Source organism: Vipera berus (assembly GCF_964194415.1).
Source record: "Vipera berus genome assembly, chromosome: 9".
NCBI classification, from domain to species: domain Eukaryota; kingdom Metazoa; phylum Chordata; class Lepidosauria; order Squamata; family Viperidae; genus Vipera; species Vipera berus.
Window position 1 is genome coordinate 1,155,944 of NC_138212.1, and position 26,807 is coordinate 1,182,750.

The 26,807-nt window shown below is 49.8% G+C and overlaps 1 protein-coding gene across 1 annotated transcript; it reads left to right on the plus strand.

Moving 5' to 3' along the window:
* Positions 1-570: 570 nt before the first annotated feature.
* On the plus strand, positions 571-26,502 carry TIMM50 (translocase of inner mitochondrial membrane 50). The gene is made up of 11 exons (XM_081335138.1): positions 571-827; positions 2,907-3,045; positions 5,617-5,648; positions 15,331-15,352; positions 19,141-19,199; positions 19,598-19,717; positions 20,036-20,140; positions 22,075-22,173; positions 24,441-24,597; positions 25,211-25,317; positions 25,918-26,502. Exons 1-11 carry the CDS (start codon positions 582-584, stop codon positions 26,017-26,019), a joined length of 1,188 nt encoding a protein of 395 aa, XP_081191264.1. The 5' UTR covers positions 571-581; the 3' UTR covers positions 26,020-26,502.
* Positions 26,503-26,807: the final 305 nt, after the last annotated feature.

Sequence of the window (26,807 nt, forward strand, 5' to 3'; positions counted from 1 at the left end):
CATCGAGGACTCCCTGTATGCTTTCAACTAGGGGCAATTCTGACCAGCTTACAATCAAGGCAATAAGATAAAATATTAAATATTGTTTACATAAGATAGATGCCTTGGCTCTATAAGGTGAAAACTGAGGGGGAGCAGGTTTTTTTTTGAGACACGGGCTGCTTAAGACACGTGTCTCGCTGTTCCTTCGGATCTTTAACCTTATCAGCTTCCAGGAAGACCGGTAGGAAAGAAAAGGTTCCGCCCCTTCACTTTCTAGCCAATGACAGCTGTGGCCGCTTCTTTTAATAACAGCTTCGCGGGTCTTCACGCCCCCTTGAGCCATGATTGGTCGGAGAAATCGGGTAGGCGTAGAGCGGCTCGCAGATTGGGTGTCATGACAAATCCCGCTTTCTTTAATGGACGAAGCGCTTCGGAAATGTTTGATGAGAAGCGACCGATCGGGGCGGGCGTTTGGCCGCTTTTCGCGCTCTGATTGGCCGACTCGTTTTTCCCAGCTGCGGCGCGCGCCCGACGTCCCCGCCCCCTCGCTCCTGATTGGTCAGGGCCGGCGCAGGCGCGAGAGGAGCCCCCGAGCAAAGATGGCCGCGGTGGTGGCGGCCGCTCGTGTCCTGTCTGAGGCGGCGCTGACGGGCGGGCTGCGGGCGCTAAGGGGCTGCGGCGGCTCCTGCTGCCGGCGGTGGAAGCGGGGCGGCGCCTGGGCGCCGCCCGGCCGGACATGGAGCTCGGGGGCTCCGCCGGGCGTCCCTCCTCCGGCCAGCGCGGCCGGACAGGGGCTGACCGGAGCCGTCCTGAGGGAGGTGGCCCAGCGGCAACAGCAACAGAAGGTGAGGGCCGGCGAGGCCAGACCATCGGGGGCCACAACGACCCCCCCGAGCAGGGCCCGTGGCGGTTGTTGGGCCATCACGGAGCTTCCTGCGGGGGTCGGGTTCCAGGGGCCGCGGAGGCCGGGTTGGGGCCTGGGGCCTCGCCTGCTGGAAGTTCGGAGTATTAGCAGTAGGTTAGGGCAAGCCAGAAGGGACAGCCCGGGGACCAGACGCCCACCAACCTTAGGGGGAGCACAGAGACGGGGGGGGGCATAAATGAGCATCAGAGTCGACGTCCTAAAAAAATACAGGTAGTCCTCGACTTACACCCGTTCCTTTAGTGACCGTTCGAAGCTGCAAGGGCAGTGAAAAAAGTGACATCACCACCTTTCATACTGCCGTTGCAGCATCCCTGCGGTCATGTGATCAAAGCTCGCACCTTTCGCACCTGGTTCATGTTTATGACCGTCGCAGGGTCCTGGGCTCTGGTGCTCCCTTTTGCGACTTCTGACAAGCAAAGACAGTGGGGAAGCCAGATTCACTTTACACCTGCGCTGAAAAAGGATGACATGACCGTTTTTCACACGACCGTTGCAGAGTGGTCACAAATGTGAAAAATGGTGATCGCAGGATCAAAATTTAGACATTTGGCAACTGATTCATATTTATGATGGTTGCAGGGATCATGACATCACGGGATCACCTTTTGCGACTGCCTGACAAGCCAAGTCAACAGGATTTACGATAAGGCAACTAAAATGACAAATAGGATTATTGAAACTATATACTTAATTGTTGTTAATTAAAATAGTGAGAATTGTCTTAATCTAATGTTTTGCAAGGGACGCGGTGGCTCAGTGGGTTAGGACGCTGAGCTTGTCGATCAGAAGGTCGGCAGTTTGGCGGGTCGAATCCCGAGTGCCGCGTAACAGAGTGAGCGCCTGTTACTCGTCCCAGCTTTTGCCAACCTAGCAGTTCGAAAGCACGTAAAAATGCAAGTAGAAAAATAGGGACCACTCCGGTGGGAAGGTAACAGCGTTCCGTGCGCCTTTGGCGTCTAGTCATGCCGGCCACATGACCACGGAGATGTCCTCGGACAAGCGCTGGCTCTTCGGCTTTGAAACGGAGATGAGCACCGGCCCCTAGAGTCGGAAACGACTAGCACGCATGTGCGGGGGAAACTTTACCTTTACCTTTAATGTTTTGCAAAGAAAGATACTTTGGGGAAAGGGGAAATCAAATGAAATTAACATATGGAATATAGATCATAGAAATTAATTGTTAAGGACTGTCTTATAAATGTTATCCAGACAACATACTGATTACAAATTACTGAATGATTTGTGTTATGTTAAAAATTTCTAATAAAATATATATACAAAAAAAGAAAGAAAACTATATATATATATATATATATATATATATATATATATATATATATATATATATATATATAAGGGACGCGGTGGCTCAGTGGGTTAGGATGCTGAGCTTGTCGATCGGAAGGTCGGCAGTTTGGCGGGTCGAATCCCGAGTGCCGCGTAACAGAGTGAGCGCCTGTTACTCGTCCCAGCTTCTGCCAACCTAGCAGTTCGAAAGCACGTAAAAATGCAAGTAGAAAAATAGGGACCACTACGGTGGGAAGGTAACAGTGTTCCGTGCGCCTTTGGCGTCTAGTCATGCCGGCCACATGACCACGGAGACGTCCTCGGACAAGCGCTGGCTCTTCGGCTTTGAAACGGAGATGAGCACCGGCCCCTAGAGTCGGAAACGACTAGCATGCATGTGCGGGGGAACCTTTACCTTTATATATATATATATATATATATATATATATATATATATATATATATATATATATATATATATATATATATAAAGGAAAGCCATATTCACTTAACAGCCATGTTACTAACTTAACTACTGCAGGGATTCCCTTAACAGGTGTGACAAGAAAGATTGTAAAATGGGGCAAAACTCAACTGTCTCACCACCGAAAAAGTTGGGCTTAATTGTGGTCGTAAGTGGAGGACTACCAGTATATGCTTTCTGCGGTTGTGCCCTACCTCCTTTCAGCTTTCTCTCTCTCTCTCTCTCCAGTCAACGGGAGAAGAAGATGGGAAAGGCTCCGATGAACAAGAGAAGACGAAAAAGCAGAACCCTGCCTATACCAAGAGATTGTTGCAGATAATAGGTCTTCTCGGAGCTGGCAATGGCGTAGCAATTATCTACATCTTTGGTAAGTCAGCTTTCAATCTGTGATTTCATGGTATGCCCGCCAGTCAGTGCATCATATTGAAGCTCCCTTCCCTGGCTTATGATCATTGCAACAATCTGAATTGTTACAGTTGTACCCGGTGGCCAGGCCTCTGGATAATATCTTTAAGTTCCAGTGTTTGTGTTAAGGGAGGTTTCTGTTCTGTGGCTATAGTTTGAAATCAAAATATACATTCCAGTGCTCTGAAGGTGAAGAGTTGAATATTTTGTTGCCAAGATGATTGCTTCAGGTCTTTAAGATACTGGCTGTGTCCTCTTTGTTGGCATTAGCGAGTCTTTGATCAGCCCAGAAGATTGATTGATGGGAAAAATTGTGTGTAATTTTATTTCCCTATCCTAAATCTAGTTCAGTTACTGTTAGGAGGCATGATGAGGTGGGATCCTCAAGATTCATACGCAGGTCTCCCCAGGCTATTAAATGGCTCCGTATTTCTCATTGTTGATGAGGTGACAAGATAAAAACCATGTTCCTAATAGCTGAAAATTTAACTGATAGTAAATTTCAGCCTGAGCCTGATCGTAATCTGTCCCAGGAAGTCTTCCAGCAATTGTTAAACTACCGGTAGTCCTCAACTTATGACCATAATGTTCCCAAAATTTCTGTTGCTAAGTGAGACATTTGTTAAGTGAGCTTTGCCCCATTTTACAATCTTTGTTGCCATAAGGAGTACCTGAGGGAGCACCTGCGGCCGGCGTCTACTCCCCTCCGCCCTGTGCGTTCCCACAGAGAGGGCCTCCTCAGGGTGCCTCCGGTCAGAGAATGTCGATTGGTGGCCCCCAGGGGGAGATCCTTCTCTGTGGGCGCCCCGGAACTATGGAATCAGTTACTGGTTGAGCTCCGGACGGCGCCCGATCTTCGCTCCTTTCGCCGCGATCTAAAAACATACTTGTTCGAACAAGCCGGCCTGGCCTGATGGGGGATTGGTGGGGTTTTTATTGTATTTTATTGGGGTTTTACTATGTATTAATTGTTTTTTAGTGGGCATGTATTTAATCATTTTTTAACTTTTGTAATTCTGTGTTTTTTATTCTTGCCCTGTTCACTGCCCTGAGTCCTTCGGGAGAAGGGCGGTATAGAAATATTAATAAATTAAATTAAATTAAATAATTGTTAGGTGAATCACTGTAGTTGTTAAGTTAGTAACATGGTTCTTAAGTGAATCTGGTTTCCCCATTGACCATGCTAGTCAGAAGACCGCAAAAGGGGATCATGTGGCCCTGGGACTATGACTCATTGTCATAAATATGAGTCTGTTGCCAAGCGTCTGAATTTGGATCACATGTCCATAGGGATGCTGCAATGGTCACAAGTGTGAGAAACAGTCATAAGTCACCTTTTCAGTGCTGTTGTAATTTCAAACTGTCACTGAATGAATTCTTGTAAGTCGAGGACTGCATGTACTCCTCCCAGCATCCCTTGGTCTTGGCCTTGCTGCCTGAGATCCTAGTAGCTGAGCATCATTTGGTGAGCTGTCAATTCCCTGCCCTCGCTTTGAGGAATGGTAATTTTTCATTGGCTCCTTCTAATACAGGTAGTCTTCGACTTAGCAACCATTCATGTAGCGACTGTACAAAGTTACAGCACTGAAAAAAGTGACTTACGTCCGTAAGATTATCTGGGACACCACTCATCCTCTTCACAACGTGTTTTCCTTGTTACCTTCTGGGAGGAGGGGGCTCCGTGGTATCCGTAGCAGAACATCCAGATTCAGCCATATTTTCATTCCATACAGCATTAATCTTGTGAACTCTCAGGCTTCCTCCTTCCGTTATATATTCAAGATGGACAGTATTTAATATTTTATTATGTATATGTAGGGGTGTGGTCTATATATATGTTGTATATAGTATGTTTTAGGTTTGTGTCATGTATGTGTTTCACTTTGAGAGCAGGCAACTAAATTTCATTTTTGATGTGTGCCCACAGTAAAAAATGACAGTAAAGTTTATCTTGTTTTGCACACTTACAACCATTGCAGCATCCCTGTTTACGCAATCAAAATTGGGGTGCTTGGCAATTGGCTCATATTTATGACAGCTGCTGTGTCCCAGAGTCATGTGATCACCATTTCTAACCTTCCCAGCTGGTTTCATGATTCACTTAGCTGCAGTGTGATTCACTTAAGAACTGTGTCAAAAAAGTTGTAAAATGGGGCAAAACTCACTTAACTGCCTTGCTTAGCAGCGGAAATTTTGGGCTCAGTTGTGGTCATAAGCCAAGGACTATCTGTAGAGCAACAGGGAAAGAATTGACATGTAACCGCAGGCTATACAGTATTGTTTGCTTGTGGAAATGCTCTTTTTCCCCTTTCTAGCACATCTTTTCACTTCCCAGTCTAACCTGAGATTTCGTGGTGAGGTCACACTCAAGGACTAACCTGAATCAGTTAATCAGATTAATTGTTTAAGCTTTCAAGATCAGGGAGATGGTCCTACCAACTGTGACCCAGCTTTCAGTATGACCCCAATTTTACCAAATGACCTTTTCAACTTCTTTCTCACTCACTCACCCACTCTCTTTTTTTTGCCGCAGGCCGTAATTCAGTGGATGAAAACGGTGCGAAGGTAGGTTGCTTTGTTATCTAAAACAGAGGTCCCCAATCTTTTGGGCACCAGGGACCCGTTCCGTGGAGAGAGATTTTTCCACGGATCGGAGAGTGTGTGGTTTTGTGTGCTGCCTGCATCCCACGGCAGCCCGGTACTGCTCCACAGACCGGGGGTTGGGGATCCCCGATCTAAAAGAATTCTCTTGTTAACGAGGTGCCTGCCACTAGGGGTCATTCGGTGTTCAAAAGAAAGATGTCGGGCAGTCCAAAGTCAGATGTTGTAGCCCGTTTTATCAGAAGCACAGAAAAGATTAATTTGAGCTCCAAATATATTTAGTGTTGGTAAAAACTGGGTAGGAAAAGCAGGCGATGAAATATGTCTTCAGCGATGATTTATATCACAAGGGATAGATATCCCTGTGGAGCAGGGGTGTCCGAGCTTGGCAGTTTTAAGACTTGTGGACTTCAACTCCGGCTGGGGAATTCTGGGAGTTGAAGTCCACAAGTCTTAAAAATTGCCAAGGTTGGATACCCTTGCTGTAGAAAAAAACCTCCGTTGTATGCAAGCTTCCAAGATAGCAATCGCCTGCTTTTTCATTGTGGTCGTTTGTCCTTATAATGGCAGCAGCCTTGAAAGGCCTTTTCAAGTTCACCAGGAGACCTTGATTAGATTTGAGCCTATTTATTCCATTTTGACATCCAGCATTCTAGCTCTGGCCTTGTGCAGTGAGGTGGCAGAAATTGCTGAGCTCCAAAAGTAACCTGCTCAAAGTCCCGGCATCAAATCTGCCCCCTCTGCGGTCCTAGCAGGACTTCACAGTCGCAAAAGGAAAGAAGGCAGTTGTGTGGTTGCTAGTTTTCCACGTCCCAGTTTTGACTTGCAACCATTTGTTTAGCAGCTATTCAAAGTCACAACGGCACTGGGAAAAGCGACTGGTGCAGAGGAATAACCGCTGCAGCAGCCCCGTGGCCACACGGTCAGAATTCAGGCACATGTCCACCAGCGTAGAGTCACACGGGTGGCCGCGTCCCAAGGTCACAGCCTTCCCAGCCAGCTTCCAGCAAGCGAAGTCAATGGGGAAAGCCCAATTCGCTGAACATATGCTGCGATTTGCTTAACAGTGGCAAAAAAAGACCTTAAAATCGGGGGTGGCTCGCTTAACGACGTCTTGCTTAGCGCTGGAAATTCTGGTGCCAGTGTCGTGTTTGTAAGTTGAGGACAACCTGTGATTTGCTTTTCTTTGTTTAATACATTGTCGTAAAAGGAAAATGGCTACCGGTATTCTTTTTTTCTTATTTTTATTTTGTTTATTTCTATCCCCCCTTTATTATTTTTGCAAATGACTCAAGGCAGTGAAGATATCCAATACACCTTGCTCCTCCTGTTTTCCTCACAACAAGAACCCTGTGAGGTAGGTTGGGCTGAGAGACTGACAGGCCCAAAGTCACCCACCTGGATTTCATACCTAAGGCAGGACTCGAACTCACAGTCTCCCACTTTGTAGCCTGGTACCTTAACCAAACTGCTCTTCTTACACTTTTCTGAACAGCGTGTTATGATTTGTTCCTCGTTTTTGTAGTTTTTACTCCCCCCCCCCCCGCTAACAAATACTCAGTGCCTCTTTTTACACAATGTCTCTAGGGATGCTCTGTTTCTCATCCAGATTCTGAACAAAATATGTGCAACTTGCAGAATAGCCAGTCATAACTTGGAATGTAGAAAACTGCTTCCCTTTCACTCAGTACAAAATGTAATCCAGCCCAGCTTCCCAAATCCCTTTTGTGCCACCGAGACAATATTTGGGTGGCGATTTCCTGTGACACAATGACTCAGCCCTCAGCCTAGGGCAGGCCATGGGGAAAAGCCCGAAGCCAAGTTCCCACAGATGTTTTGTGGTCCTGATTACAACAGGCACATGTTGCCAGGGATGTGTGAAAAGGGTCCTGGCTGATGGGTGCTTGATGTACCTGTTGTTCTGGGCGGAGGAACTAGGGGGGAAGGGGCTGCTCTACACAATTGCTAATGAGGCTGTATTTGCTTGAGAAAGCTTCTTTCAGGCTTCCAGCATTTTGTCCAAAATTGGGGCTTGTTCCTTCATCGGTGAATTTCAGAGAAGAAAAATCCTTAGCCTTTTTGCTCAGCACCTTAGACAGAAAGGGCTGCGCTTAAAGTTTGTAGTGTGCTTGTACATTCCACATTATTAAATTATTTTTTTTAATCTAACAAAACCTTAGGTCAGTAGTGACTCTGTAGCACAGTCTGTGGTCTGATCCTGGCATCAATGCAGGACTGGGGGGTGGGCTTTGTATGCATTACCCTTTCGGTCTTCCACTTGATCCGGTCTAGTTTATTATCGACATCATTGAACTACTCACAGAACATAATGCCACACTAGAATTCAGCATGTTTCCTCCTCACCCCCTCAGCAACAATTGCGTACAAAACATTGCAGCCTAAATCCGTAAGCATCATTTTTGTTATAAAAGGTATTGTTGAGCTGGGAAATGCAGGCATCTTCTGCAGTTGCATGGGTGTTTCTGCATTTTAAATTTGTGATCAGCCTTCCCTGTTTATTTCCCCAAGTTGGCGCTTTCTACATTTTGTTTGAGATGACAGCATTGGGATTCTGCAGCCGGCACACTTACCTGACCGGTCTTTTTTAAATTGCTGATTTGCTCAAGAGATGCTGGGCGGTGCCCTTGGTGTGAATTGCAAGCCACGCGGATAAGGGAGGATTCCTTTGATCTGTAGCACAAGTCCCAAGTGCCCTTGAGGAAACAAGGTGTGAATTGCTAGTGGCTTTACACATCCCTGAGGCATTTTGAACAGCCCGACTTAAAATACACCCACCTACTATCCCCAACACCTCTTTTAAGGCCCTGATTTCCTGATTGCCTTTATTCTATACTGGCAGCTTTGATGTTAGAAGCTGCCGTTCTTCACCTTGTTGTAAACAACAACCTGAATTATCCTGGGAGGTGAGGGCATTCGACTGCAGTATCCCAGAGGAAGAGAGGGCTTCCTAAATCACCCTGGGTGGATGACTCTCCTCTCCTCCCCCAGCCCCCATCAGTCATCCAAACCCGAACACGTTCCTTTCATGCTCCTGGGCCTTCGTTTCATTTCTTCTCACCGTTATGGGCTTTGGGTCAGCTTATGGCTGGCACATGCCATCTGCTTTGGATTGTTTGCACTAACAAGCACAATTCCGGCACAATTGGCGACTGTCCGAGAAGTCTCTGAGGAGGAAGCAAGTTGGAGCACACAGCCCCTGACTTAACTCTTTGCAGGCAAAGGGAAGTTCATTTTATTTACTTATTTGAATCCTGCCTTTATTATTTTCCCCACCACAACCAGCCTGAGAGGTGAGTTGATGACTGAGAGCGAGGGACGGTCACCTAGCCATCTTCATGGCTGAGGTAGGACTAGAACTCACCGTCTCCTAGTGATTGGCACAAAATCGCCCAGCCAGCTTTCGTGGCCAAGGCAGGACTTGACCTTACTTTCTCCTGCTTTCTCGCCTGGTGCCTCGCCTTGTGGTGGCCCATCCCAGTAACAATACACAGTCACAAATGTTTGGCTTTTAAGTGGACTTCCCCCCCCCCCCCCCAGCTTTAAAAATCAAGTTTTTAGCAGGGAGAACTGTGTCATAACTTCCTTGTGAAACCTATATTTTTCAGCTTCTGTGTCCTTGTTATATCTTGGATAATTAATAGTTGTATGGTCAGACAGATCAATTCACCTTGAATTATCTTATCAAAATGCAATAATTACTCCACAGTGTTGGCTAGAGTAAGCAAGTTCCTCTCTTACAGAAGAGGGTGTAGTATATTCCTTTCCAGTGGTAGGTTATCTCAAATAGTATAAGCTTGATGTGTATAAATTTGTCTCAAAGAGGAGCTCCTCTTTTGGGGGGTGGGGCAACCCCAGGGACAGGATGTCTTGAATTCTTACAAATGGCCTTGCTTTGAAGTAGCTCCGTGCCTCTCCCCGCCTGCCCCTTTGTGTCCTGTTCTGGGGCTATAATAAGACGCCTTTGGTTTTGCTAATGGCCCTTTTTAGGCTGCCTGTCGCATTCATGCAAATGGCCACAGTGAGGCAGCGTGATGGCAGATGTGCCTGGCCCGAAGACCCCGGCTGGCTGGCACACTTCGCAGCTCCCTGCAAGTCGCATGGCATCGCCTGGGTGCAGGGGGACCTGTCCCGTCTAGGCCCATCTCGGCCTAAGTGGTTGTAAAACAGCCTCAGGCTTTGATCTCTCATCCTTTCCCACACTTTCCTTTGGCTTCCGTGTCCTGAGAAGTGTGGATTTGCCCAAAGAGGCTTCTTGATCTTTTTTTATTACAAATTTCCTTTCTCACTCTTCCCATTTGCACTGATCTTCCAACCTCGGTCTTAGAAACAAAAGTTGGCAATTTCTGAAAAGCTGCTTCGGCCCAGGCCGCCCTGGGAAAGAAGTCACAGCTGGGAAAATCCAGAAGGACCTTCTGCTTCTTGGAGATTTGGGGAGAACTCCTTGATATTGTGTTGTGCAGGGACCTCGGTGGTGTGTTCCTGACTCTTTTATTTGGGGTTGGCGTTTTGGGACTTCGTGTCCTTTCTTATTGGAGAAGACTCGGGAGTCCCTTGGACTGCAAGTAGATCCCATCAGTCAATCCAAAGGGAAGTCAACCCTGACCGTCCTTTGGAAGTACAGATGCTGACGCTGAAGCTCAGATACTTTGGCCACCCAATGAGAAGACTCCTTGGAGAAGCCCCAGATGTTGGGAAAGATGGGAGGCGAAAGGAGAAGGCAGCGGAGGAGATGGTTAGATGGTGTCATCAACACAATGAATGTGAATCTGGGCAGACTCAGGGAGACGGGGGAGGAACAGGGGGACCTGGTCTGCTGTGGTCCATGGTTTGCAAAGAGTTGGACACGACTTAGCAACAGTTGCAATGCAGTCCTTTCTAGCCATCTTAGAGACTCCCGGGCTCAAGAGTCTGTTTTGTTTACCAGGCATGGACCTCTGGAGGAGGACTGCAGTGTTTAAGCTGTGTAGATGTCCTAGGCAACCTTGGCTCTTTTAAGGCTCGGGAATTCTGGGAGTTGAAGTCCACAAGTCATAAAAAACCAGGGTTGCCTACCCCTGGCCTAGGCCTTTCTCTCCAGGTGGTGCTGTTGAGCTTCAAAATTCTGATTGAAATGTTGGTAGCGAGCAGAGAATCCCACTCCCTTGAAATCCAAGCAGATCTGCCAAGCGGAGTTAGAGGGGTCCTCGCCTTACCCACGGCCACCTCTGCTCTCGAATTCAGCCAGGCCCCTCTGGGCTTCCCAGTCCACCACACCCGTGAAAATCATTTTGTCCACTTGGCTCCCGTGTGCCCGATGGGAGGGCAGTGAGGACAGGCAGTGCCGTTGCTTGCAGGGCTAAGTGCTGGCAGGGAAGGGAGCCATCTTTTCCGTTAACATGCTGCTACTACTACTACTACTACTACTACTACTACTACTACTACTACTACTCAGCTACATGGAATTCCTTGTCGGCTGTGCTCCAGTGTTCCTGCACTGATCCCGCATCCCAGTTCGCGTGGCCGTGGGGATGCTGCCACGGTCGTAAGCGTGAAAAACGGTCCCGAGTCTCTCTTTTCAGTGCCATTGGTCACTAAACAAATGGTCATAAGTCAAGGACGGCCTGTATACCTCTTTTGTAAGTCTTTCTGGCTTTCGACCAGCAGAGAAATTGGGAATCTTGCACTGTCACCAAATCATGTGCCCCGCTTTCTCTCGGGACGGCCTCTCTGTAGCAACCCGACATTTACTCCAGTTAACAAGTTTGCAGATGAATCCAACTGGGTAAATCTGGCAGGGGTGGCTGGATTTGGTTATGGAGGGCAGGAGGGGAAGGGAGCCCAGGCAGCTGCCCATTCTCCGTTGTCAGCCTCAGTTTCCTGCCCTGTCAAGTTGAGGCTCTGTTGCCTGGAACAAAGCATATCAGCCCTTGGGTTTTACTGAGGCATTTTACACTCTCAGCCTCCGTCTCTTCCTTCCGCCTCACTTTACATAATCCCAAATTTGGTGGCCAGAGAAGTAAAACAAAACCACGGCTGATGAACTGGCTTGTGTGCCTCAGCCAGGGGTTACCTCTGTTTCACGCGGCCTTCGGGCCAGGAGTATTTGGGAAAGGAGACCCCGAGAACATTGCAATCATCGCCCTCTCTTTTTGTGAAGTTATCCGCCACGGGATTGTTCCTAGCCCTGCCGGGCTTTGAGCGGAGGATTTTCTGAGCCGATCAGGAGATCTTGAAAGGATTTTGCAGTTTAAGCCAACAGCTGCTTTCCTTCTGCACCTGTAGCTGAAAAGAATGAACTTCGTGCTGTCCGGGCAGGACGGCTGTGTGTTCACGCACTCATGCACGATCAGATGGGGTGCGTGGGGGGGACGGCCATTGTTGTTTTTAAGGTCTATTAAGGCCTATTGTCACTTTGTATGGGTGGCTCTTTGGGGCTCAAACAGCTGGTGCTCTCAAAACGGGCAGAGTTGAAAGGCTGCATTGGCCACTAGGTCTTCCTGGTCCTGGGCAGAGAGCCGGCTCAGAAGATTAGAGTTGGGGTTTTTTTGACCCAAAGATAACCAACTTCGCAACCTGAAATGCAGCGCCATCCGAGTTGGATGTGGGCGGATTAAAATTGTACTCAAGCAGTGCTGCTTAGCAACCCAACCCCCCCCCCTTCTGTTCTCGCCTCCTTTGAATCGGAATCAAATTGTGGCGCAGAAGGTTGTAAAATAGTAGAGGAAATGAAGCAGTTGTTGTGGGTTAGGGTGAGAACGTGGGAAGCCGTTGCGGTGTTTGAACTCAGTAAGAGAAACGGGGGATCCAGACGGTTATAAAAAGGGCTGCCTATTTTTAAAATTATAATCTTCTGTCTCTTCTTCCTGCTCTCTCACTTCTTCATTCCTCTTGGGGAGGGGTCTCCAAGCTTAGCAACTTTATGTCTTGGGGACTTAGACTCCCAGAATTCCCCAGCCAGCATGCGCTGGCTGGGGAATTCTGGGAGTTGGAAGTCCACAAGACGTAAAGTTGCCAAGGTTGGGGAGCCCTGCTCTGGAAGCTGCTTTTGGTCCCCCACTTTGGTGGGGCTGAAGCTTGCAGGTGCTGATCCTCAGAGGGGGTCCACGCCCACCCTGCAAAAACAAGATTGGCTACCTGCTGCTGGCTTTCCGCAAGCCTTTTAAAACTTGAATTGTTTGGGAAGAATGGAATGACATCATCTGTTTATTATGGTGGCTGTTGCTTGCTTGTTTTTATTTGGCCATTTTTAGTTTTATATTGTGCGGCGACTGATTTTGCGGCTGGCCAAGTAGCTGCCATTAACCATTTATGGGCTCTGATGGTAAGAAATCTAAATCGCCTCTTTAGGTTTTTAGCCTTGTCGTAATCTGAACCCTAAATCAGCCTTCAGCTTAAGGCCGGCTGGGAAGAAGAAGTCTTTGTCTCCAGGCTGATGAAATTAGTACAGATAGTCCTCAACTTACCACAGTTTGTTTAGTGACAAAGTTACAATGTTACCGAAAAAAATGACTTAGAACCATTTTTCACACTTACGACCTTCGCAGCATCTCCAAGGTCACATTGATGAAAATTCGGACATTGGCAACGGGCTCATATTGATGACGGTCACAGCATCCCGGTGTGTGTGTGTGTGTGTGTGTCAGGTGATTCCATTGGCAATCTTCTGACCCACAAAGTCAATGGGGGAAGCCAGATTCACTTAACAACTGGATTACTAACCTAACAACTGCAGTGATTCACTTAACAACTGTGGCGAGAAACGTCGTAAAATGGGGCAAAACTCACTTAACAAATGCCTCAACGATGGAAATTTTGGGCTCTATTGGGGTTGTAAGTCAAGGACTACATTGTATATTGAAGGAGGCTCCTAGAGAGAGCATTACCCTAGAACAGGGGTGGGGAACCTTGGCTCTTTTAGGACTCGTGGACTTCAACTCCCAGAATTCCTGAGCCAGCATGGCGACCTCTCTCTTTCCCCTCGGCAGGGCTGGCTCAGGAAGTCCACAAGTCCTAAAAGAGCCAAGGTTCCCCACCCCTTCCCTAGTAAAGCTGCTTTGACTTGGTGGGTGAGGGGCTTGCAATTGCCCTGTCTAGGGCTGAGGGTCTTGCATGATCTCGGCAGGCTGGCTGGAAAGGCAGAAGGGCTCCACAGCTGCCCGATTCGGAGGTGTGAGGGCCATTTGGCTGGTGCACCAAAACTCATTGCTTGTGCAAACACGCAAGTATTTTTTTAAGGTGCAAAAGGAGTTGCTGACGTCTCAGAGAAGATGGCTGAGGCTTCTTGGCCCTGCCTGGAAACGTCCTTGTTCCCCTTCCTTCCCCAGTGCAGCTTGCCGAACTCTGCTCATGCTCGTTGTCCCTTGGGCAGATTGCGACGACTCTGAGCCACGAACCCAGTCTGTGCCAGGCCTCCCCCGCTTGCTCAGGGGTCGGTTGGGTTGCTCAGGAGCTCCCTGTGCCTGGGAAAGGTCAGGACTCACCCGGACAAGCTTATTTCCTTTTACACAGAACGTTTAGTGCAGGTGGTCCTCAACTGACAATCCCAATAGTGTGGACGTCAGCCTCCAGAATTCCCCAGCCAGCCACCCCTGCCTTAAAATTTTATTTCCTCTCTTTATGGTGTATCTGTGTTTTATGCATTCATACATTCGTCTTCCATCTCTTTGCAAAGAGTCCCGGAGAACAAACCAAAATGATCCTCTCTCGTCTTGTGAATTCCTGTGTACGTTACACCAAGGCATTGTTTTCCACTCAGTGTCTGAGTCTCCCATCATATCCTGGATTTTTTGTGGGTTTTTTAAATTAAAGTTCCTGCTTCTGGAATGGCACTCTGGTCATGGGAATAAAACTATCCCCAAATTAACCACGTTCCTCACATCTCATCTTCCTTCCTGCCATCTGTTTTGACCTGGCCGGTCTTCCGCTGACCCGTTTGCCTGACCACTCTGAACTAGGGGTGGCAGCCCGCTGCTGCCTCCGGGACGGTCTTGTAAATACACAAGGAAGAAAATGAATCACAGCAGCCACAGGCCTCCCTCGCTGAACCCCGAGCACCACAACGCCAAGCCAGCCTTCCCCAGCTGAGTTCCCTCAGGGTGTGACGAGGGCTGCGAGTAATTCTGGCAATGAGCACATCTGGAGGCGCCACACGGGTTGGAGAAGGCAGCTGTAGAGCCAGTTTGGTCTAGTGCCAAAGGCACGAGGCTAGAAAGCGGGAGAAACTGAGTTCTAGTCTCACATGAAAGCCAGCTGGGTGACTCTGGGCCAATCCCCAGGAGACGGTGAATTCTAGTTCCACCTTAGTCACAGAAGCCAGCTGGGTGGCTTTGGGCCAGTTGCTCGCTCTCAGCCCAGCCCACCTTACGTGGTTGTGGTGGAGAAAAAGGAGGAGGAAGGAGTGTTAGATATGTTCACCTCCTTATTTGTAAGAGTGCAGGCGGGATACAAATGAACAGGTAGACATCTGGGTGTCTGTTTTGTTGTCCCCCCCCTCCCGGCTCCCATTTTGGGATATGCAATGTACCCTTGGAATGAAAATAAAGTCAGTTCTCTCTCAAAGGTTCTTTGAAAAGAATCTTTGAGACAACTATGACCTGGATGATTGAGAATCTCTACGAACATGTTGTTTTCTCTCTTCTTTTTGTAGATTCCTGATGAATTTGATAATGGTAAGTAGAGTAGACCGGGGTTTTGAAATTTTCCTGGATGGGCTCCGATCAACAGGTTGAGTTGAGGATCAAAAACAGCAGCGAAGTCATTGCAGAAGTAAATCTGGAGTTGCCACCGTTCTCCAAGGAAAACACAACTGGAGCGTTTACTGCGTATTATTCACAATTGTCTAATTTATTTCCAAGCATCCTACTGCATTTCCTGAGAGCAAAACAAAAAATTGCTTTCAGCTAATCGATGTGCTTCCGTATCTAAGCTCCTAGCTGAGTTGCGCCGGGAACTACTCTGTAAAGGGACTAAGCTCTTTGAACCACAAGCTGGGTGGCTGCAGCTATGACCTGCTGCCCTCGGCCCCTAGTCACCTTTTCAAAAAGTGAAATTTCCTTTAGTGCGTTATGCAGAAATAACCAGAATCGCTTTCCCCTTGCAATCGCTTTCTCTCTTGGGGGCTGCCTCCAAAGCAGCGGCTCCCTTGTCAGTGGGCAGGACGAGAAGCAAAGCTCCCTGCTCCATTCCTCAGACCATCCAGGCTCTCCCCCCCACACACACTCTCCCTCCCCCTCCCTGCCTGTGTTCAGATAAAGGGGAAGAAGGAAGAAGACTTCGGATAGGGCCAGGGCACGGCATCCCCAGGGTGGCCAAAGCATGTCACTGGCACTCCAGATGTCCTGCTGATGAGGGAAGCCGGTTTTGGAGGTTGACATCTTCCTGGGGGCTTATTTGGGCGGCTGCTGAGGCTTCTTTTACCCGTGTTGTATAGTCTCTGGGGATTCTGCCGTGGCTTGGCTTGAACGGGGTTGTTCTGAGCCCCGGACATCGGTCTTCGCTTTGCTTTAAAACAAGGTTCTCCCAACTGGGCAACTTGAGGGCTGGTGGACTTCAACTCCCAGAATTCCTGAGCCAGCCATGGGAGTTGAAGTCCACAAGTCTTAAAGTTGCCAAGCTGGGGGAGCCCTGCTTTATAAGATAGGTGAATCCGGTGACCCCTTAGGTAAGGGGTCCAGCCGTCTAAAAAGCCCCAAGGTTGAGCATTGCCAAGCTCTCTTAACACTGCTCACAAATGGCACAGCTCTCGTTGATCGTCTTCAGAGTTGGTTGGAGTGAGCGGTATCCAAGTTGAGTTATAGAATTGTAGAGCTGGAGGGGACCTCGGGGGTCTTCTAATCCAGCCCCCTGCTCAAGGCAGGAGCCCTATTCCATCCCAGTCAAAGGGTTGCCCAGTCTCTTCTTGAAAACCTCCCGATGATGGAACACCCCCAGCTTCGAAGGCAGGCCGTTCCACTGTTTAATTGTTCTCTCAGTCCGGACATTTCTCCTTGGCTCTAGATCAGATCTCTCTTTGCTAAGCTTCTATTCATCACGTCTTCTTGTAATTATACTAATAGTTTAAGGGGAATGGCTCTTTTCCGAACTGCAGCATGCCCGCTTTGTAACCAGGATGCTGCACGGAGAACTCCAACTTCTCCGCCCCGCAACGTGGGGTCTGCTGCAAAATCTGAGGGAGAGTCTTTGCATTCTGAGCTTTGGGAATGGAACAGGAGGAGGGGGCCAGCCGTGGCCACGTGCGGCAGAGGGCCAGATGGATCCTGCTCGCAGCTCCCCCAAAGCAGATTGTGGTGGGACGCTTCGGATGGTGTGGGAAGGGGGGGTGCTGGGGTGGGCGGGGGAGCTGCTTTGGGGCAGGCGCAAAAGGGTGCCTTCCCCGGCTCCTTTCATCCAGGCATATGTGCTGACAGGATTAAAAGGCGTAGCCTCATTGTTCCCCCCACCGTAAATTCCCTCCTTCTGCCCCCTTCCTTCCAGATTTTCAGCTCACTCATCGCTCCTTGGTGGAAAAAACTGCACACGTGGCAGGGAACCCCGGTTTGCTTAACCAAATCTGGCACTGCTCTCTTTTCCTTCCTGGATTGTTTAATTTACGACAGCTTGCAGGGAAGAATAAAGGAATCCCTTACCCAAGCTGAGAGGTTATTTAGCATTTCCTGCAAAAGTCAAATTTAGTCAGAATGGAGCTGGAGGTCTTCTAGTCTAACCCCCTGCTCAAGCAGGAGACCCTATGCCATTTCAGACAGGTGGCTGTTTGAGACTAAAACATATGAAGGAGAGTTGCAGGATTTGGGTTTGGCTAGTCTAAAGAAAAGAAGAAATAGGGGGGACATGATAGCAGTATTCCAGTATTTGAGGGGCTGCCACAAAGAAGAGGGGGGCCAGCCTGTTCTCCAAAGCAGCTGAAGGCAGGACAAGAAGCAACGGATGGAAATGAATCAAGGAGAGAAGCAACCTGGAATTAAGGAGAAACTTCCCAGCAATGAGTTCAGTTAACCAGTGGAACAGCTGGCCACCAGAACTTGTGGGTGCTCCATCCCTGGAGGCTTTTAAGAAGAGGCTGGACAGCCACTTTTCTGGAATGGGTCTAGGGTCTCCTGCTTCAGCAGAGGGTTGGACTAGAAGACCTCCAAGGTCCCAGCTCTATTCTGTGTGATTCACATCAATGTCATTTCTGCCTGCTGCAGCCCACTATTTGGGGAGGGGGGGCGACGGGGCACCTCTTCCCGGGATTCCACCATGGCCCCTCCAGTTGACAGGAATGCCCGCCTGCCCATCCTCCTCCCTCCAGCCCAGCTGCTCTGCTCCCATTACCATAACAATGCGCCCCAAATTACACCCCATTCAACAGGCCTGCCTTTGATTGATTAACTTGGAGCTTCTGTTTGAATAACCCTGGCGGCTAAAATGGGAAAGCTGCAATCTCGGAGGGATAGTTAACGGGGCTGGTGGGGAGGCTGCAGTGTTGCTCACACGCTCTTTCCTCCCCGGCCTGACCTCTGCTTAAGCAAGCTGGTCCTCGAAGGATCCCTAGTATGTTTGGGGGGGGGCACTGCAGCCCCACATATGTTCCAGCAACATCAGATGGTTTGCGGGGGGGGGACGGACCAGGTTGAAGCTGCAGCTTTGGCTAAGAATTGCTCATCAAGATGCCGCATGCAGCTCAGGAACTACAATTGCACCCAAATGTACTTTTTTTTTAATTTTGCTCTTGACGTTTTGCAGGTAGTCCTTGATTTATGACTACAGTTGGGAGCATTATTTCCTTTGCTAAGCAAGGCCGGTGTTAAGTGAGCCACTCCTGATTTTATGACCTTTTCCCCATGGTTGCTAAGCGAATCACTGCACTTTAGTGAACCAGGCAGTCGTTAAACGAGCCTGGCTTCCCGCAGTGGCTTGTCAGAAGACCCTGGGATGGTCACAAATGGTGATCACACAACCCTGGGATGCTACAACCATTGTAAATGTATATTGGTTGCCAAGCTCCTGAATTTTGATCACATGGTTGTGGGGATGTGGTCTTAAATTTTAGAACTGGTAACTTCGAACGGCCACTAAAACGAACAGTCGTGTAAGCCGAGGACCAGCTGTGTTTTTATTCCAATTGAGACTGAAGTTTGATGGTTTGAAGTAACTTTAAATGCATCCATTTCCACCTTCCCTGCCCAGAAAAATACCTGCTTAAAAATTGGAAATTGTACTGCTGGTGTTTGAGGGTTGGAATGGATTTCGTGCAGCCTCGACTGCAGTTGAGGGAATTTTTGAATCGGGATCGGGACCGGTTTCGGTTGTCCATGCCAGCCAGCACCCAGGAGCAAAAGACATATCGGATGGGGTGCCTGTCAAGTCATCTTTAGACTTCTAATCTCCAGAATGACAGGGTCTGGGACCTGGGTTCTATCAGCAAAGGGCAAGAGGCTTTGCTGGTTCTGCGACATGCTTTCTTTCATTTGGCTTACAGATGTGGTGATTATTCAACAGCTGCGAAGGTCATACAAGTATTTCAAGGATTATAGTCAGGTGAGTGTCCTGTTTCATCTCTTTTAGGGAAGTTTTGGAACAGGGGCCTCCAAACTCGGCCACTTTAAGACTTGTGGACTTCAACTCCCAGAATTCCCTGGCCAGCGCATACTGGCTAGGGAATTCTGGGAGTTGAAGTCCACAAGTCTTAAAGTGGCCAAGATTGGACAGTACCGTTTTTAGAATCTTTTCACAATTCTCCCAAATGAAAAAATGCACCAAAATGAAATTATATCCTATTTGGCTTTAAAGCTTTCTGGTCTCCTGTCCAATCCAGGTGAATTACCCTCCCCCCCTTGGTCCTAACCACATAGCTTCCCTCCTTCCCACTCTACACCCCCACCCCAAACCCGTTCGGCAACTTGGCTTCTTCTGATGGCCTCCTGCCTCTTTTCCAGATGATCATGGAGCCCACCAGCCCTAAGTTGCTCCCAGATCCCTTGAAGGAACCGTATTACCAGCCGCCTTATACCCTGGTTATTGAACTCACTGACGTCCTGCTGCACCCTGAATGGTCGGTCTGTATCCTTTCCAGGAATTGGGATCGGGGCAGCGCATTCCCCTCAGAGCCAGGGGGCACAACAGGCACTTGGTTGCCACCTTGTGGGGTCCTTGGTGCTCTCTGAGCTGGGTGGTTTTGTTGCAGACGTTTCATGACCAAATTAGGTAACAACTTCAGTGCTAGAAGGCAGTGGGCTGATTTTATCCTTGATAATGAAACATCTGCAAGAAAACCACCAGAATATCTGCCAGGTCCAACGGAGATTAGTTGATAATTGTCCTTCCTGCCTAGCTGGTGTTAGCTTTCTCTCAAGGTCTCTTTCTCTTGTCCTCAGTTAGTGACCGGCTGGCGCTTCAAAAAAAGGCCGGGCATCGACAACCTCTTCCAACAGTTGGCTCCGCTCTACGAAATCGTCATCTTCACCTCTGAGACAGGCATGGTGAGTGCTCCAGGGATGGGCCTTGCCAGCTGGCAAAGCGGTTTGGGAGGCAGCCAAGTGCTTGGCTCCTCTGCGGGGGGCCCCCCCACCATTTTAAAGAGGCTTTGAGTATGCAGAATGAACTTGTCCCCGCTATTGAAATTAAAGTCCCTTATTTATTTTTAAATTAAGAACAGGACTGTTAGCTCAGGAGCCTCCCAACTGGGCAACTTTAAGACTTCCAGAATTTTGGGGAATTCTGGGAGTTGAAGTCCCCGAGTCTTAAAGTTGCCCAGTTGGGAGGCCTGTGCTTTAGCTAAAACTCCATTATAGTTTCAGCCACTGCTGGGCCATCAAACAGTGTTCTTGAGTTGAGATTTGTGCCCAGCTGGGGGAATTGGACATAAATGTCCCAGCAAAGGAATGGAAGGGTGATCCAGCCTGGACTTTGTGCCACACAGATGCAGAGTGACCGCAGGGGATAACCTTAGACCATGTCAGGCCATGGAGAGAGGGAGGGGCAGCTTAGCACAGCTGGTTAGCCCCTGACCCTCTCCCCCCCTTCCACGCTCCTCCTTTCTCACGCTTGAGTGGTGGCAGTGGGGTCTCTCCCAGGGAGCGTGCCACGGCTCGTTTGAATATGAATGGCCCCCTCCCTGCACCTCGCATCCCATTGAATCCCACCCATTGCTGCACTAATTGAGTGGGCCTGTCTTTGGGGAGAAAGCAGCACCCCAGTCTTCACCCCGAAGGCCAGGAGCTGCTCAGGGAAGAGGCTGCAGGTGTCCACCCCTGCCTTCTGGGAACTGAGTCAACCCATGGGCTCCAGCTAGGCCACATCCAGAGCTGGGCTCTAAAACGGGCAGGCCCAGGACTCTGCTAACACCTTGAGAAAAAGCACATGAGGATGCCAATCAAGACAACCTCTTAGGTATTCTAGGAATACCTGTAGTCCTCAACTTACGACTACAATTGAACCCTTTTCTGTTGCTAAGTGAGACATTTGTGAAGTGAGTTTTGCCCCATTGTACGACTTTTCTTGCCACGGTTGTTGAGTGAATCACTACAGTTGTTAAATCGGTAACACGGTTGTTAAGTGAATCTGGTTTCCCCAGAAGGGGATCGCATGACCTTGGCACACAGCAACCGTCATAACTGAGTCGTCAAGCATCCGGATGTAAATCCCATGACCGTGAGGATGCTGCAATGGTCATAAGTATGAAAAACAGTCCTAGGTCACTTTTTTCAGTGCCGTTGTAAGTTTGAATGGTCACTAAATGAACTGTTATAAGTCAAGGACTACGTGTAGGAGGTGACCAGGCTGAGCCCGAGGGAGGGGGGGTCCAGCGTGTCATAAGCCTCGAGTCTCTTTGTACCCACAAGAGACCGGAAATCCCGCCTTCCTTGACTTCCCTTGGCTCTCATCTGCCGCCAGTTTGCTTTGACCGTTAGTGGTTCAGGTTCTTACAGAGACCGTGCAGTAAAGCTTTCCATTCATCTGAACTGCTTGGACTTCCTGATTTTCCCATGCTTGACAAACACCTTAGATAGTCTAAGAATATCTTAGTTATTCTAAGTATTATCTTAGCTATTCAGCCGTACATCCCGCTTGAGCCCCCCCCCCAGGCTTAATTGATTCTTATTTCTTTGTTAAATTTATATGCCGCCCGTCTCACTGTCAAGCGACTCTGATCCATCCTTTCTAAGAAGGACGGGACTTGGCTGGGCTTTTCTTAGGCCTAGCTGCAGAATCTCAGACGTCGGGCTAGCAGGGATTGGCTGTGCAGGCTTCTGAAGGGGTTTCCTGAGAGCGCACAGGGAGCATCAGAGTCAGACCGCTTTTAGCTTCTTTTGGTTCGAGCTGATACGGCTTATGACACCTGGACATGTTTTAAAGTTCTTTTAGAATCATTTGGGGCTTGTAATTCCCTTCTGCCTTCTTTCTCCTCCCCCAGACAGCTTTTCCCCTCATTGACAGCGTTGATCCCCACGGCTTCATCTCCTACCGGCTCTTCCGAGACGCCACTCGCTACATGGACGGGCATCATGTTAAGGTAGGGATGCAGCATGATTTGGGAGGGCCGCGGGGCCCCGTGTAGGAGGGACCCAGTCATCCTTTGTAATGGCTTTAGAGTCGCATCGGAGAGAGCCCTATGAAGCTGCCAGCCAGCCTAAGGCAGGACTAGAGCTCCAAGCCTCCCGGCGATTGGCCCAAAGTCACCCAGTAGACTTTCATGCCTAAGGACTAGAACTCCCAGCCTCCCGGCGATTGGCCCAAAGTCACCTAGCCCGCTTTCATGCCTAAACCAGGATTAGAACTCGCCATCTCCCACTTTCTAGCCCGGCACCTTAACCACTCGTCCAAACCGATTGGCTAGGAACTCGAGGTGTTCCGTCTCCCAAATGCTTCCGTGGAGTCCAGTGGGGCTTCCTCCAAGAAAGAGTGCAGGGGCCAAAGCCCTGAGGGCCCTCCTCCCCCTGCTGTGGCCCGCTCTTGGCATCCCAGAGTTTCCCTCGAACTCGGCTGCCTGTTGCCTGTCTGGGTGAGCGCCGGGCGGGCGCAGTCTGAGATAACAGCTGCCCAGGCCACGTGCTGCACCCGGCGGGTCCCCTGGGCCGGCCGGCCACAATAGAGGCAGGAGGGCTTAGCTGGGCTGCCTTCTGTCCGTCTTCTGCGCGGCCTCCCCCCTCCCGCCACCTCCCATCTGCTGCTGGTGGGGGGCCTTCCCCGTGTCTTAATTGTTTGGATTCTCTTCCCCCCCCCCCCAAGTAAGCCAAGTGGGGCAGAGGGGGTTACTTTTCTCATCCCGGGAGAAGCAGCCCAACTCTTTGGCAGTAAATTGCTGCTGCGTTAAAGATGGAAAAAGAGAGAGAAGACTCACTTGAGTCCAGATGCTCAAGTGTCTTGTCTTTAAAAGAATTCTTTAAACAAGCCGGCCGGCCTTTTTAATGGCTGTTTCTTTCCGTTTTTATTTTCAGCGCCCAGGATCAGAGTGGATCCTACATATTAAATGTTAAATTTACCTTTTTCTCTTTTTTTTGTACGCTATTTTTTTTCTTTTTTTCTTTTTTTTTGTCGTTAGTATTGAATGTATGTATGTTTTTGTTTCATTTTGTTTGTTTTTCTGTTTTGGATTTTATCTTATGATAAAACAATAAATAATACAAAAGGAATGAGCGGCCGGGCAATTTAAACATAGATTGAAGGAAGGCATTTTTAACCCGGGTGGGGGTGGGGGGGGGAGGTTTCTGCCCAGTTCCTTCAGATTACTTTGTCTTGTACTGAAAGCAAAGATTTGGAAGTCGGAGCGATGGGTTGAAAAGGCAAGTCTGCTCTAATCCAGCCAGGCAACCAGAAAGGAAAAACGAAAGGGAAAAGTGGTTTGTTGAACTACTTAATGACTAATTTCCAACTACTTCTCCCTGTGAGGAATCCGTAATCTTTTTTTTCCCCCTAAGATCATGGGACTTTGGAGTATTTGGTACACGAAAAAGTCTGCGTGGCTGCTTTAAGAGCACTTCTCTGAGCAGTTGAGGCAGTTTCCATTGTTGAAAGCTCATGCCGCACTGCCGCCTTTCCATTCAGACTGAGGCCTGAGTGGTTATAGACTAGGATTTTGAAAAGGTCCTTTTAACCTGGTGGCTGCATCCAGACCCTCAATCGCGGTGTGGCCTTCCGTCAGCCAGGAGGTTCAACCTGAAAAATGCAGTCCAGTCTTTCTCCGAGTCGGAGGAAAAATTGTGGAAGGATGTGGGAATTTCCCTGCCGGGAGCATGGAAGGCCGGACTCCCTTTGACTGTCCTTGGGCCGCTCCGGCTCCCCTTCTTTGCTCAGCCAGCTGGACCTTTGCCAAGCGCTGGAGGAGCCCCAGAGAGCCCCCCCCTCACGGCGGGGGGCTGGCTAGCACCCTAAAACTCCCCCTCCCCCCGCCTTTTAGTCAATTTTCACACTCGCTTTAATTTATCCTTGCCTTTACACTTTAAATTGTGTATTCCCTGTTTATGCTTTGATAGTGAAGGAGATGGGCAGTTTTAAAAGTAGAGATATAGATAGATGAGATCAGTTTTGCTGGCTGGGTAATTCTGGGAGTTGAAATCCACCCACCTTAAAGTTACCAAGGTTGGTTGACAGATGAAGGTGGGACGGACGGACGAACGGACAGAGAGACAGACAGACAGACAACGGATTGATTGACTGGATGGGTGGACGGACAGAAGACAGATTGGTTCATTGGGTGGGTGGGTGGATGGAGAGAGAGAGATGGACAGATGGAGCCTAAGCAGACAGCCGTCTCACCTGCCCGTCTCCTTGCTCCCCCAGGACATCTCCTGCCTGAACAGGGACCCGGCCAAGGTGGTGGTGGTGGACTGCAAGAAGGAGGCCTTCCGCCTGCAGCCCTTCAACGGCCTGGCCCTGAAGAAGTGGGATGGGAACTCCGATGACCGCACCCTCTTCGACCTCTCGGCTTTCCTCAAAAGTGAGCCCGGGGCAAAAGACAAACTTCGGACGTTGGTTTTATTAATGCCGTTTGTTGTTATAGAAATGGCGGGCATTTACTGTCAAGTTAGCCAATTCAAAAAGCAAAATGAGGTGGCTATTTTATCTTAATAATAATAATAAAGTTGGAAGGGACCTGGGAGGTCATCTAGTCCAACCCCCTGCTCAGGCAGGAAACCTTATACCATTTCAGGCATTTCAGGCAATACCATTTCAGGTATTTATTGGAAATGGATTCCTTCTCTTTCCCCTTGCACCAACACCTCTCTTCCACCCTCCACCCTCTCCCCTTCCCTGTTTCCGTTTATATTTTATATTACGACAACTTTTTTAAAAAGCAAGTAGAGGCTCGGTTTCAAGGAAGCCGGCAGGCGGGGAGGAGACCCTGAGCGTCTCCCTTCCCAGCTGTTTTTCCCGGAAGATCCGGAGGGAGCCTCAGGGCCCCAGTCTGGCCAGGTTTCGGGGGCAGAGGGCGGGGACGGAGGGAAGCTTGTGCCAGGCAGGCCTCCTCGGAGGCAGGAAGCCGGGCTGCTGGCTTGATTGCTTTTCCCGGCTTTGGGCTGGGCCTCACCTGCGGTTCTCGTCTCCTGCAGCCATCGCCCTGAGCGGAGTGGAAGACGTTCGCTCCGTGCTGGAAAACTACTCCCTGGAGGAAGATCCGCTGGAGGCCTTCAAACGCAGGCAGTCCCAGCTGGAGCAGGTGAGGGGAGGGAGGGGGGGAGGGAACTGCCGGCAGTCCTCGGCTTACAACCACAGTTCGGCCCAAAATTTCTGTTGCTAACCGAGGCAGTTGCTAAGGGAGTTGCTTCTCCTCTTGCGACCTTTTTCCCCACACCGTTGTTAACTGAACCGCTGCAGTTCTTCAGTGAATCCTGCAGCGTTTAAGTGAATCTGGCTTTCCCACCCACTCGGTCTGCTGGGAGACGGCTGGGAGGGTCACAGAAGGGGATCGTCCCATGACCCCCGGACAGGGCAGCCCTCGTGGACGGAAGCCAGTTGCCGAGTGTCCGGGTTTTGATCACGCGACAACGGGGATACTGCAAGGAGTAGGAGGACAGTACTACTAAGTGTGAAAAATGGTCATGAGGCATTTTTTCCAGGGCCGTTGTAACTGAATGGTCACTAAGCGAATGGTGGTAAAGTCGAGGGCTACCTGTATCAGGCTGGGAGTTGGAAGTCCACGGGTCTAGCCCCTCTGGCTGGGGACAGGGCCGTCAGGGCTTCCGAGAGCCCTGGGTGGGCCGAGGAGGGGTCTGCACGGCAGGGTGACGGCAGGGCCGGTGTCTTTGCCCCTTCCCAGGAAGAACAGCAGCGCCTCTCCGACCTGAGCCAGCACAAGAAGCAGCAGCTCTTCTTGGGCGCCCTGGCCAGCCGGCTGTGGCCTCGCTCCAAGCAGCAGTGACCCTGGCCCCATCCACGAACGGACTTCTCGGCTCTTCCTGCCCCTCGGACCCCAGCCTCTGAGGAGGGGGCCTTGGGGAGGCCGCAGCAGGAGGGGCAGAGGCTTCGGCCCAACCTCCACGCGGATCGTGGACTGCAACCTGCCGCCACTTGCCCTGGCGTCCCCTCCGACAGCGGCATCGTTTCTTGAGACCAAGACTGTGTGGGGTGAGAGTGGGCCTGTACTCTGCCCTCGGAAGGGGACCGCTGCGGGATCAGGCTCCAGCCGAGCGCCCCCCCCCCCCCGCCCGGGAACGGAGCCCGACTGCGGCAGCACGAAAAGGAGGCAAAACTCCAGGCAGGGAAGGAGGAGAAGACGGTCTCTCCAGCGGGCCCTGGTCCCTTGCTATCATGTTCCCATCGGGCGACCGACGGTGCTCCTGGTCAGCTGGGGTGAATGGAGAGGAATGTTGGGTGTATTCAGATTAAATGGCCATCTTTATAAGAGCGGCTTCTGCTCCGTCCGTCACTTGTGGGGCCCTTGGTGCTCTCTGAGCTTGAGGGCTTCGTCTCAGACGTTTTAAGACCCAAGGAGATCGCATCATCAGTGCTAGGAGGGAGGAAGAGGAGGAGGAGGAGGACTGTGGGGTCCTTGGGGCTCTCGGAGCTGGGTGTTCTTATAGAGGTTTTATGACCCGGGTAGGCAACCTCATCAGTTCTAGAAGAGGGTGGGGGTGTGGAGAGGAGGAGGAGGAGGAAGACTGGGAGGGGTCTTTGCTTTCTTGCAGACGTTTCACTGCCCAACTAGGT